This window comes from Rhinichthys klamathensis, unplaced genomic scaffold (assembly GCF_029890125.1).
Source record: "Rhinichthys klamathensis goyatoka isolate OS25496 unplaced genomic scaffold, OSU_Roscu_1.1 h1tg000225l_1, whole genome shotgun sequence".
In the NCBI taxonomy this organism is placed as follows: Eukaryota; Metazoa; Chordata; class Actinopteri; order Cypriniformes; family Leuciscidae; genus Rhinichthys; species Rhinichthys klamathensis.
This window is the reverse complement of record NW_026606749.1, coordinates 2,317,280-2,331,309: the sequence shown is the minus strand read 5'-3', so window position 1 is coordinate 2,331,309 and position 14,030 is coordinate 2,317,280. Positions and strand designations below refer to the sequence as shown.

General features: G+C 37.9%; 1 protein-coding gene across 1 annotated transcript in view; it reads right to left on the bottom strand.

Annotated features, from left to right (window-relative positions):
- The window catches only part of foxo6b (forkhead box O6 b), a 30,719-nt gene extending 16,924 nt beyond the window's left edge, over window positions 1-13,795 (bottom strand). Inside the window, exon 1 of the mRNA XM_056264862.1 lies at window positions 12,513-13,795. Within this exon, the coding sequence (XP_056120837.1) occupies window positions 12,513-12,971 (459 nt within the window). The 5' untranslated portion in view covers window positions 12,972-13,795. The remainder of the gene's footprint in view (window positions 1-12,512) is intronic.
- Window positions 13,796-14,030: the final 235 nt, after the last annotated feature.

The window sequence follows — 14,030 nt, the reverse complement described above, 5'->3', positions numbered from 1 at the left end:
GGTGTGGACCATATGAAATAATACACAAACTATGACCTCGCTTTTGACCTCCTGCACTTATTTCAGTGAGAACACTCAGGAACAACACTGTGTATGAGCATATGTCGATCATCAGTGTGTTATACTGCTTTAACGCTGCTTTATGTACTCTATTTGTGTATTTTTGTGTGTGTTTTCTGGCACAATTATGCGAGTATGTTAGCAGCATTAGCATGCACTGAGAGTCTGAACTCTACATGTGCTGAAGTGCTGAGGTCTGCTCTTGCACATGTGATGGAGAGATTCCGTGTCAGTGTGGGTTTATTCATATATTCTGGATAAATGTTGACTGCGTTATTCCTCTCTTCTATATGTCTTTGTGTGAGTGTGTGTGTCTTTCCGCCTGAGTGGCGCTGTCGGTGGGCATCGCTCAGATTCGGCTCTGCAGGCCGAGCAGATCATTAACAGAGACGGGAGGAGAGAGACTGGCTGTGTTCAGAATGGAACACTAGCATACTGCTTACTACATAGTATACACTTAATATTTAAAATATATATATTCTATGAAACGGTACACACTATACAGCCATAAACATTTAAAAAAAATAGCATTAGCTTTGTGTAAAAATGATTAATTTTTGTTGTATGATCAAAAAATAAGTCAGTTAAGTTTAATCACAGCTGTTGTATTACTTCTGGTTCACTAAACACATTGGTCACACATACAGTAGGCTAATCTGAACATTGTCCTGCATATTTATATAATGCACATTTTGGTAAATGAAGTAGGTCATCCGGGTATATACTGTAGTAGGAGCGGAAATAGTGTGTCATTCTGAACATAGCCATTGGCTTTGGGCTTCTCATTATCTGTCTTGAGAGGAGAAGAACGCAGGCTGGCCAACTCACTGTTCACAGTCACGCAATTACAGCTGCAAACACACAGACGTCTCTCCACATATCCATCCAATTCTCAAACTCATTTCAATTTATGTCTTTGAGTGTCTCTCAATCACAGTTTTTAAGGGTTTAATGTTTCTCTGTATTTTGCTCTGTATAGCTCTCACTGGCTACATTCCGAAAAGCATACTAACATCTTAGTATTGCTGCAATGTGCAATATGTATACTGTGCACAGTGTGTGAATTTTCTATATGTATTTCTATATAAGAGATTAATACTTTTATTTAGCAGGGACGCAGGTTCAATTGATTAAAAGCAACAGTAAAGAATTATACATTGCTACAAAAAAATCTATTTCAATAAATGCCTTTATAAAAAAATCATTATTATTATTAGCATTTGCAAGCAGAATAACTGTTTTCAACACTGATGATAATAAGAAATGTTTCTAAAGCACCAAATCAGCAGATTAGAATGATTTCTGAAGGATCATGTGACACTGAAGACTGGTGTAATGATGCTGAAAAGTCAGCTTTACCATCACAGGAATAAATTACATTTTTAAATATATTTGAATAGAAGACTGTTATTTTAAATTGTAATGATGTTTCACAATATTACTGTTTTTACTGTATTTTTGATCAACAAATGCAGCCTTGGTGAGCATTTCAAGACTTCTCATATTTTTTAATAAAATACTATTTTTATAAGAACAAAACCACTACCATTTATAAAAAATAAAATAAAAATGTGTGAATTGGACTATACTGTACAGTATTATTTATATTGCCGTTTAGCTGAGTGTGAATCTATAGCTAAATATGCTATTTTTTATGTTTCATGGCAATAATTGATAAGTATACTTTCTTTTTGTGAAAAAAAAAAGAGTCATACTGTGAGGTTCTGAAATGAAATAGTTTGGTATTCACAGTTGAAATGGAGTCACTCGAGAAACGAGGCTCCTAAATCTGTCTGGTTTTGACATAGATTTAAATCATTTCAAACAGTAAAAAGGACTGTTTCAAGTACATGTCTGTCTCATTTCAATTCTACCACCCCTCTTCCAACAGCCTTTTCCCTCGTTTTAATTCCCTCATGGTTTTCTCTTCCATCCTTCTTTCCTTGGCACTAGTTAATACGCAGATTAATGTCACTATTAACACACTGATGGAGTCCGATGGCAAGCCATCAAAAACAATAAAGATGCCTAATGGAATCCAGGATTTGATGCAGTCAAAATTTGGGATGAAGCTATAAATCAATAGGGATGATAACTCAACCAATTAAAAAAGTGTGTGAATGTGTATGTTAGAGTGCTAGAAAGAAACATAAAGAAATATTTCATTCAAACTTATTGCACACTTATAGTTTAGAGAATGAGAAAATTATAACCTCAAATGAACACAAAAATTTAATTCACCCAAAAATGAAAATTCTGTCATTTACTCACGCTCCTTTCATTTGAACACTGTATGATTTTCTTTCTTCTGTGAAACATAAAAGAAGATATTTTTAGAAATGTCTGTTGATGTTGTTTTTTCATATAATGGAAGTCTGTGGTCACCAAAACCGTTTCATTCTTCAAAATATCTGTGTTCAGCAGAAGAAAGAAGGTCATTCAGGGTTTGAATGACTATAAAATGATGGCAGAATTTTCATTTTTGGGTAAACTATCCCTTTAAGTGAAATGCTCAAGCTTCCTTCTATCATAATTTGAAACTAATCCTAAAGCATCCTCTAAATCTGGGTGAACTGTTCAAAAAAATTTTCAGTCATGTACAATTGTTTCTTTTCAGAAGGATATAATCCCAGTAAAATCTTGGGTAAAAGCCAAGGTGAACTGTGTGACTATTGTGTATACCGATCTGTATGGTTTACAAAAGACTTTCGTCACGATTTACCACATTTAGTCATCTTATAAAACAATCATTATATAAAAACACATCTTCATTTTTGAAGATGTCTGACAGTCAACAAAGACAAGAGAAAGAATTTTACCATTGTGGGATACAGTATTCCACACACTGTGCTGTGTTGTATATTACACAGTTTGGGAAAAAAAAAGTGTAGGTCATCTAGGTATTCCTCCACGCATAGAGAAATGTGTCGAAAGCATCCAAATCTAGTCAGTGTGGATATACAGAAATTCTGAAAATAAAACAACTGGAATTTCCAATTGTTCGATTCTTATAGAATCATTTAGGACTGGTTCCAAATAATAATAAAAATTCAGACAGAATTTTTTCAGAAAGAAAGAGAAATGATAAAAGATCATTAAATGCGTTTAAAGACAGAAACCCAAAAATCCAGAGAGACACTGATAGAGGATGAGACTGTCGAACAGCGAGCGAGACGTGCTACAAGGGTTCATTCCAGGCTATGTGCCGTGTCTGAGAGTTAGGAGTGACATGGGCAGCATATTAAACGCTTGGGCCTGCATCCTGACCCATTTTCATCAAACTGACAAACAAAATCCACACACTGTCTGCTTCATAAAAATATTCCTCCGCACACAGACGCACACGCTTATCTACCATTTAGTTATGCACATAAAATATACGAGCCAGAAAGTGAATATTGTGGAGAAAGAAACAGTTCCTTCGAGAAACATAAAGAGAAAAGGCGCCTTGATCTCAAACCATTTTTGCTCTGAACAAACTTTCCAATTCTGAAAGAGACCAGCGATGAACATCGATAAATAGGCTACATAACTAAGATTAGGCCTATTCAATAAACGCTGCACATTTTGTCTCCTGCTTCCTGCTCTTCCCCTCTCTATGTTAACTGTTTTTGGATACCAGACAAAACGGATGTCTTCTGACAGGATCTGGTAAAGAGACGAGGATCCAACTTCTTGGTTTGTCTGGCAGGATCTAATATTTGATTAAGCAAAATATTGCATGATTGTTCATTTGAACAAACCGCTGATGCTAAGCTTCAGGGTTAGCATAACTTTCCTCACACTGTTTGTGTTACAGACATGAATGATACTTCATGCAATTTAGCTCAGAAAAAGATTTTTATAAGCAATTATGTTTTCACCTGGCAAGCGATAACACAGATGAAGAAAATTTCTATAGACCTTAGGTCTGTTCACACCGATTTTCGCAATGCATTTGTCTGTTCAGATCAATGTGTAAAAGAAAAAATGCAGACAAAGTAAATGAATATGCAAATTCACCCTCATTTTTAGAAAAGCAGAAATATGCCTCAAAAATAACCCTTTCTGACACCCACTTGTCACAGAGACAAGTACAAAGACATTACGGTTCCAAATTCTTCTTCTGCTATTCACTGCCGCTTAGCAAAATACTTTCTTTGTTACCACCACCAAGTTGTAGTGTTATGTAACAGCAGAGGCTCTGGACATGTGACCCAAAGTGCAAATATTTTTGGTTGGCCAATTTTCTTTGCAGTGGGACAGAAATATATTAGACCACCTCTCCATAAAAAAAAAAGATATTATATTGGATTGACGGAACGTAAATGTCAGAGTCAGTCTGAACAGACACGTTAACAGCAGTTATTTCAATTAAACTGTTTATCGCGCAAAATTTTCACACAGAACATTCGTCTTGGTGTGAACATGGCTTTACATTGAGGACCCAATCGGTTTCTAGAAGTATTATACTTGGAAAAGGCCAGTAAGTCTACACAAAACACTCTGATAGCAATTCGTAACTATTTTACAAACTATTCGTAACTATTTTATTTGGCCAAATTGGTCGTCACCTTTATTTATATAGCGCTTTTTACAATAAAGATTGTTTCAAAGCAGGTTTACAGTGATAGCAGGAAAATAATACAACAAAGTTTGTTTCGGCTGTACACCAGCTCTAGAAGAAAATAGTGTCACAGTCCAGCTTAAGAAAGTTCAGTGATGGTTCATTTTTGTTGTAAAAAAGTTATGGCCGAATTGATGACTAATTCATTGAAATGAATTCTCATTTGTGCGTTTTCGCACAATCTGCTTTACGTTTTCGTGCAATTCACATCGTACAAATTCATGCGAAATTGCCACCTTGTAAAATAGTTCAGTTTTTCTGTGAGGTCAGGTTGGTCTACACACATTTCTGCAAATTTCTTAATTTGATCAGATATCCCATGGCCTCATTTTGCGTCAATAATGTCGACCTCATCTAAAGTTCATAATTGTGGTATAATTGGTTCAAATGTATCTGTCTCTAAATGACATGTAGAGACAAAAGCTGTGGTGTGGACCATATTTGATGTCGATAGTCAAAGTTTGCTCTGTGAGACTATGGTCACTCATTCACTTGAAAGTGCCCGACTGGATCTTCGAGTGCACCAGTGAGACGCACTGGCAGGCTTTCCTCTGCGCATGCATTAATCATGGCTGCTCTCCTCTCGCCCATTACAGCTCATCAATCTCAGTTTGCCCAGCGCTTCGGTGGGGGGGGGGATCTTATGAAGATCTGATTAAATATGTAAGCACCTGCTAATAGCAGCACATGCCAGGCTTCAGAGTCAATTGTCTTTAATGTGTACAGGCTCTATGAAGTTATCTAATAGACTGTGGTCTGGGTCAGAGGTCATGAAGGTGCCTGTCTCACTTGGTTCTGATGCTGAACCACTATGGGCAGCAACACCAGGCGAAAAATCATGCAAGGGAATAAGGTCTGCAGCAACATTACTGTAGCATTTTTCTGAAAGCACAGGAACTACAGCGGAAAAGGCACGAGCAGCCACGTGACACTCGAGGATGTGTGTGAGCGTGTGGAGGCTGGGAATGTGTGTGTGTGAGCAGAGCTTCATGGCTTTAATTAAGGTGGAATCAGAGCAGGATCTGTGCTGCCGTGATAACGAGCCTCATCTGAATTATTAACGAGAACTGCACCCCCCTGGACGTGAAATCCCGTCAGACTGTCTCTCACACACGCAAATAAACAATTCCAGAACATGCATATAATAATGCACAAATAATCTTGTGTGGAGTAAAAGACATCACATATATAATATTTATGGACCAATCAAACAGTTAGATTATTACCTTTTTATACAATTATGACAGAGGTCATAATTATCTATATATATATATTTTTTTTTTTGGTTACACTTTATTTTAAGGTATCATTGTTACAGTGTAATTTTATATTTAAGTACTGAACCATAGGGTTAGGGTAGGATTGGGGGTTGGTTGAGGGTTAGTTGCATGTAATTATGCATAATTTACTGTTATTACTATGGTAAGTACATGTAACATGTAACAAGGAGACTGTAAAATAAAGTGTTACCGTATATATATATATATATATATATATATATATATATATATATACGGTAACACTTTATTTATTAATATGTATATTATTAGTTCTGTCCTGTGGTCAGGTAAGTTAATTGCCAATATTGTTACAGTCCAACAGCCCCTTAAAGGCCCCATGAATTGCCTTGATGAGTGCAAGTTGTTTTTATGTGTGGACGTATTGCAACAAAAACGTAGCTATTTTAAGTTTTGATAAATTGGTGGTGAATTCGTATGAATTTGTACAATTTTATTCACAACAAAAATGTTTGATTTTGAGAAAAAAATAAGCATGAAGGTCCACCCCTATCTCTAACAGTCAGTGGCCCGTAAGCAGATCATACGAAAATGTACGAATGAGATTCTACGAATTCACCACCAATTTTCCAAAACATAATATAGTCAGAAGTTTACATCAGACTGTGTTACATATTCTATTTTGAAACAGGAAATTTCGACATGACATTTCAAAGGTCTTGTCACTATTGAGAGGTGGTATTAAAATCGCAACAATGAAAACAACAACAACAACAACAACAAAAATGTAGGGCGTGGACTTCCATCAGTTATTGATTGGGTTTAAAGATGTGGGCATGGCTTTCAAAACGGGAGGCAGAAAAACGTGAGCTTGCAGGGTGGGATATAGGCAGACTAAATGATTAGAGAAGTCATGCATACATCAGAGTGAAGTCGGTAGATTAAATTTTGTTTAAACATTATGAGGTAAAAAAAAAAAAAAAACGAAACGAAACGAAAAAATGAAACCTATATGTTAATGAATCATTCACAATAAGACCCATAACATGCATTTACAAAATAGATACAGTGAATTTTCATTTTATGTCGACTTGTATTTTTCACTTATTATGTCAACGCATACCTCCGGTCTTTAGTGACCCGGGACGTCATTCACTACCCTCCTTCTCATTAATTTATTAAAGTTAGAAATCAATTAATTAAAAACAATATAATAAGAAAAAAATACTACAATTATACAAGAAAGCCTGTTTTCCCATTCATTTTTTGTAAAAAATTGTATAGGGTCGCTAACGACCCGAGGTGTGCAACAGTGTAAGTATACTTTTTTCTGCACAACAATAATTGAATCTCTGATAACTAAATAATTGCAATTTACCTTTATTCCACAAGGTGGCAATGTCTAATACACAGTGATGAAGTGACGTTTCACTCATAGTTACCGCAGGCAGAAACAAAAGAATGGGAAGTATCATCAGCAAAACTTAAAATGCATCAGAGATTTATTGTAGAGCAAGTACTGGACGCAATCAAATAAATGTCTCTTGATGGTGGATCTGGTGAAGAAGCTGTCAGCAATCAAAATATTGATTTCGAAGATGTTGAAAATCATAGTTTTTAGAATATGTTTGAGATTGCGAATATGAGCCAGATGCTGAATGTACTGGGAAATGAGCTCTGACGAGGACAGTGATGATGGTATAAAACATCTGCTCAAACTGAACCCTTCCAAGCTCCAAAAGGTCACGAAATATGCTTTATTTTATTATTCTGTAATTGTTACTCTAATATCAGGAGAGTTTTATATTATCACAACAGGTAGAGATTCATCCATGTTAGATCTGGGTCGCTAAAGACCTGAATATGTAATAATAATTGGCAAAACATTCATGCATTTAAGAGTTAAAGAAACAGACATTCTTGTCCAATAGAGCATGTTACTGGACAAAGATTTGTAATGTCAATTTTAAAGATGTATGATGTGCTAAAAGTTAATTTAGCCATTTTTAAGAGTACACAAGCAAAGACATGACATCAAACCAACAGAGCAACCAAATTTTTTTTTTCTTGGCTCACCCAACCAATACTTATTAGAACATCCTTAGTCATATTTAAAATTTAATTTCCACCACAATGCATGTGCCAACGCATGATATTGCCATGTGCAGTCAAGTCCTTGCAGATAACAGGATCTTTTCACTGACTAAAATTATTTTTGCCTATGTTTGACTATTGGCTTAGAGTCTGATCTACTTTAAGCTTATCCTGGCTGACTTAAGAAGCAACTGACAAACATGTAAAACAATCAGCCACAGTCGTGGTTGTAATGTGCAGAAGTGTCTGAATTTGATGGAAATCATACAACCACAACATTAGACTGAAGCAGAACTCAGTGGCAGCCTGATCAAATAATGGTGCAAAATAATGTGAAAACTTAATTATTTACGATACTGTATTTTGTGAAGTATAACGGAAATGTGAAGTATTTATTTTTTACGTATCATGGCTATAGTCAATACTTTTATATTGCGACACCATTGTGTGTGTGTGTGTGTGTGGTTGTGTGGTTGTGTGTGTGTGTGTGTGTGTGTGTGTGTGTGTGTGTGTGTGTGTGTGTGTGTGTGTGTGTGTGTGTGTGTGTGTGTGTGTGTGTGTGTGTGTGTGTGTGTGTGTGTGTGTGTGTGTGTGTGTGTGTGTGTGTGTGTGTGTGTGTGTGTGTGTGTGTGTGTGTGTGTGTGTGTGTGTGTGTGTGTGATATGCATCAGGTGTGCCTTCTGAGGATAAGACTAGTCATTGTGATTTTTTTTCCACATACCTCGACCTGACAACACCGATCTTGTCTCCAATAATAGCCTCTATTATATTTTTTTTCTATATGTCATATTTCAACTACTGTATGCATTTTTGTCATTATTAGTCTAGTTCTAAAGAAAATCCAGCTTTCACACAGTAAATGTGGAGTTTTTACTATTCCACACTCCTCAAATCATCCTCTGGATGCTAGTCTGGTAAAACTGTGTTACAGTCACTTCTTCTACACAGTTTTTGTGGGAGTAACAATGACAGTGTTTCTCCAGAGCTGAGGGCATTCAACTAAACTTCAGCTCTGGCCAAATAGCCTGGCACTGAGATCTGCCCTGCATCAATGCCAGGCTGGCCAGAGCTGCCACAGCTGGGGTGCTCACGGAGCCCTCTCAACTATTACAAAATTACTGTCACTGTTGCTCATGTCTCTCCGTCTCTTTCTCGCTCTTTCTTTTCTGTGTGTGCTCACTACCTCTTCTACAGTTTCCATTCCTATTCCTCTCATATTAATGCTCAATACAAGATATAGAGATATAATAAAAACTTAAGGTAAAAGCTAAGGTTTTTTTTTGTTGTTTTTTTTACTTTTAACTTAGAAATATAACTTCTGTTCCTTTTTTTCTGTCCCTTCACACACTCATAGATGGATGGATGGATGGATGGATGGATAGATAGATAGATAGATCACAAATGAGACTTCCTTAATATCTTCAATTGATTCTCCAAGAAAGGATTGAGATTGATCAAACTGAGACTTTTAATGACTTTTACACTTCTGCTTCTCCTGCTTTTCAATAAAGGCTCTAATAATGGCACAAACTGATCTATCAAGTTTCTCATCAATATCTCCCCATACTGAATGATCTGAGCCACTATCCACATTCACTTTAACTCTTACTGTATGTCAACAATTGTGCGTTTTTTATTTCTATTTTTATTGTTCCTTAGGAATCGTATAGAAAAACTCAGACAAATTGATACTTATCTCCGTTAAGTCTCCTGACCTTTGAAAAAGCAACTACTGAGCTATCAAATTTTACTCTTGGTATTGATATAAAATAATACAGACAACATCTTCAAAATATTAACCGTGTCTGGAAAAACCTATAAACTGCTGTAGACACACATGCATTAACGGCGAGCTCCCATCGCATTAAATCTCAGATAAACGCAATAAATACTTGGAAGGATTGAGAAAATCTGATTAGTGATTTTCTGCATCTCAACAGTCAGTAACAGGATGTGACACAGTCTTACCGTACTATTACACAAGATGCTTTGCATCACCGGGCTCATCTGAAAACCTCATGTTGTACCACAGACACATAGACACACTTTAAAAGAATGTGAACATAAAAGCGCAACACTCCAACAAGGCATCCCTCCATGAACCACAAGCAATGGTCATTGGAATGAGCCATGCGTGTTCTTCTCTGCCCTCTTGTCCACCATACAACAGCCATAATCCAACCCGTCACAGGAAACCCAGAACTAATAATAGCAGCTAATTGATGCCAAAAACGGCGAGGCTCAATGTCCGAGCCAGAGACGTGAAACTGGCTGCCACAGTGTATAGACATGCAGGATTACACCATAGCTATTAATGCTCTTAATGTCACTGACTGTATGTGACCTTTCTATGCTCCAAACCACATTTAGTTCCATCATCAACCACATCTATCTATCACATCTATATATATATATAATATTATGAGAGTGCTTTACATTCTGAATATCTGTTTTCATGTTTTATACCTATTTGTGTTTATTGTTTGTGTGAGCGTACGGTCCACATGTGTCAGAATTAAATGCGCATTAAAATCCGACGCCAACTGTTATGGGGCCAACATGTGTGAGCATGGTCTGTTTTCCACAACCTTATTTTGATTGAATCAAGTTGTTTTTCTCCATTTTGATCTCCTGCCGGCCAATCAAATCTCTCGCCTTATGGGAACATATGAACGTCATACAGCTGTGCATCCCTGGGCAGCACAAACAAGACGTAAAGGAATTAAACCAGATTTAATTTCAGTTTAAAAACTACAGGCTTAAGATTAGTTTAGTCCATCTCTTTGTCCCCTGTATCCAATGAGAAAACAAGGATCTGGCGTGAAGTAAATATCGCATTTAGAGATATTAAAGACTGTTGTTTTGATGATGTAATAAAAGGCCTGTGTGTATCAACTATTGCACACACTTTGAAAAACAAAAACATTCTAAGACGAGATGAACTCAAACAAATGCACGCCATCCTCTTAAACCATTAATAAGAAGAAGAAATTGAGCAATATTTGTATGTATTATTTTAAATATTTAATATCTCTATATATATATATAAAAAAAAAATAGGTATATATATATATATATATGAAGACTTCAGATGCAAAAGCCTCTAAGTGCCATCTGAAATTTTCTTCTATTTCAATATTTAAGTTCAGTAATTTAACTTTAACGACAATTAATAGGTAATTGTCATTGCCATTAAAGTGAAATAACTGAACATAAACATACAAGCTTGATAAAAATTATCATTCTAGAATAAAATTTCAGATGGCACTTAGAGGCTTTTGCATCTGAAGTCTTCATATATATATATATATATATATATATATATATATATATATATATATATATGTGTGTTTTTTTTTTTGTTTTTTTTTTTAAACAAAGTTTTTAATCTGTAAATTCTAAAATATTCCTGTTCCCTACAAAAATGATGATGTTCTTCTGGCTTTGTATTCTGTGATCTGTAAGGTTTTGTATTTTATGAAAGGCCATATACTCAAAGGTCAAAATCTACAATAAATAGCCACTGATTGCTTGAAAGAAGTCACTTCATAATTGTCTGCCTTTGGATGTTTTGTGATATGATCTCGGTGATCTAAAATGTTTGCCAGAAAGCCACAAACCACAGGGAGAAACCGAGTTCAAATTCAGCTCTGACTATCATTTTCAAAGTTAGATGTTGGTGCTGAGGGAAAAAGAGAGACGGACAGACAGACAGAGGTCCCTTGGGTTCTGCATGAAGCATGTATATAGTGAGAGCATGCGCATACTTCAAAATATCCAATCTGATCTAATTAAAACCTTTGACACAACCATATGACAAAAAAAATGAACAGCTGAAACATTCAGCATGGTTTATTCTTTTGCCAACAAATGTGGTGCAATTATGCGGTTGCATTTGCTTCACTAAATAACCCTTTTCGATTATGTAATGTTTTAATTACAATTTTACACCGCCTATTTTATTTCCCATAGTCTTTTGGATGGATGTCAGGGCTGAAGAAGAGACAGCAGAGGGAGGGAGGGAGGGAGGGGGTGAAGAGGAGGAGGAGGAGGAGGGTGCGTGCTGGAGATCTCAGAGCAGACAGACAGGCGTGCTTGCGTGCATGCGTGGCCGACGCGCGAGGAAGCTGACCGGACCCGTCCGTGTCCCCCAGGTGACCTGACTTACGAGCGCGGCCCGCGCTCTCCAGCTCATGCCGATGACGGCGTCATAATCAAACTTAATGCGTCATAAACGCCATTGTTTCGTCATAAACAGCCAAAATGTTCGATTTAAATAGTGTAAGAGCAATGAACTCATTGAACTCTACTCCGTCTGCTCACCTCCCCAACTGAAAACGTTTAAAATGAATGATTGTTACAAAAGAAGCAGATATTTCCCCTTCACCACAACGTGTCAAACGCATACCTATATCTGACATAAGCGAACAGCCTTTTGTATAATGCGAGATAACTACATAACGAGCGCAGAACATGCAATTCATATGACTTATATGATCAGGTGGGTACTGTACCTTCCAGCCGGCTGAGCTATTGCTGTCTCCTTTATCCTTGAAATAGGGCACAAATCGCACCATCCAGTCATAGATTTGCGATAAGGTGAGCCTTTTCTCGGGGGTGCTCTCAATGGCACGCGTGATCAGATCCGCGTATGACTGGTTGCCCCATGCGTTCCGTCGCGACGACTTGGATTTGCGCAGCTGGCCGGCCACATCCAGCGCGGCGCCGGACATGCACGCAGGGGCGGCCGCGATAGGGGCAGGGGCGCCGGCTGGATGCTTGAACTCCGTCGGCGCCCCTCCGCTCCGGCACGCCGGCACGTTGCGCGGCTCCACTTTCACTGGCAGCGCTCGGCTCTCCTCCTCCGGACACGGCAGTGGCCAGGTGCACGACCTCGGGCGGCAGTGCGGCTCATAGTCGGCGTCCAGTTCAACCTGATGCGCGTCTATCCCGCTGCTCTCCATCATTAACATGCTTCTTTTGCGCCTCGAAAGGCAAGGTCAAGGGGAAAACAACAATGCACCCTTAAATCCAGTAAAGATGGACTGTGTGTGATCTCTCTGTCTGTAGTCTTTTTACACGAAATGCAATACGTGAATAAAAGCAAAAGCACCGGGAGCCGTGAATAGACTGCTCATTCTTGTGTCTCTAGTCTGCTGTAATGTACTAAACACGCAAAAGCATCCAATGCATCACGATATGCAACAGTCTGTCTTCCATATTACTGAACAATTCAGTCACACGCAAGCGGGTGTCCATATGACTGAGGTGCTGAAATCACACACCCATCACTGAAGCGTCTCGTGCATGCAAAGTCCCTTTAATCGCAAGCTCGCACCAACTGTTGATTGCTTTGACAGACGGTCTGACAGACACGCTGGGCAAAGCTTGTAAATCTATCTCATCAAGAAGGGCGAAATCAATTGACTTCCTCTGGAGTCTGGCCACAGTTTCCGTTTGTCTGGAGCTCTCCCGTCCCCTTTTTTCTCTCTCTGCAGATTTGTAAGCGGTCTCTCACGCGAGCGCAGTCACTATTACTGATAGTAGACACGGCGAGAGCGCCCTAAAAATAGGGTCGCGTGAATGGAGCGGCACAATTCAGCCGCGTCTTTTCCCGATAATAAATGTCTCCACACGTTTTCTTTTTTCTTTCCTTTTCGTTAGATAAAACATTCAGACGAACATTCCTTCCACATCGGTTCACGCCTGTTTTCGGATGACTAGACGGGGCTGTAGCGGCGGATAAATGCTGCTATCAGATAATTGGACGGCGCTTGAATCAAGTCACTCCCTCCAGAACAGGTTTATCCGGGGGACGCGCATCTTCAACCATACAACATTCATGCCTCTTTAGAAAGATTTACATTTGCAGAATTTCCTTGCACGTCCATCTCTTATGGCAAGTGAAGTCAAAACATCCAGCCTATACTTTAAAACGAACTACTTAAAAAAAAATTGTAGCTAAGTAATCATATTTCAACTATAATTAGGCTATATTATAAATATACACTATGTGCATTTTTAATTCAATA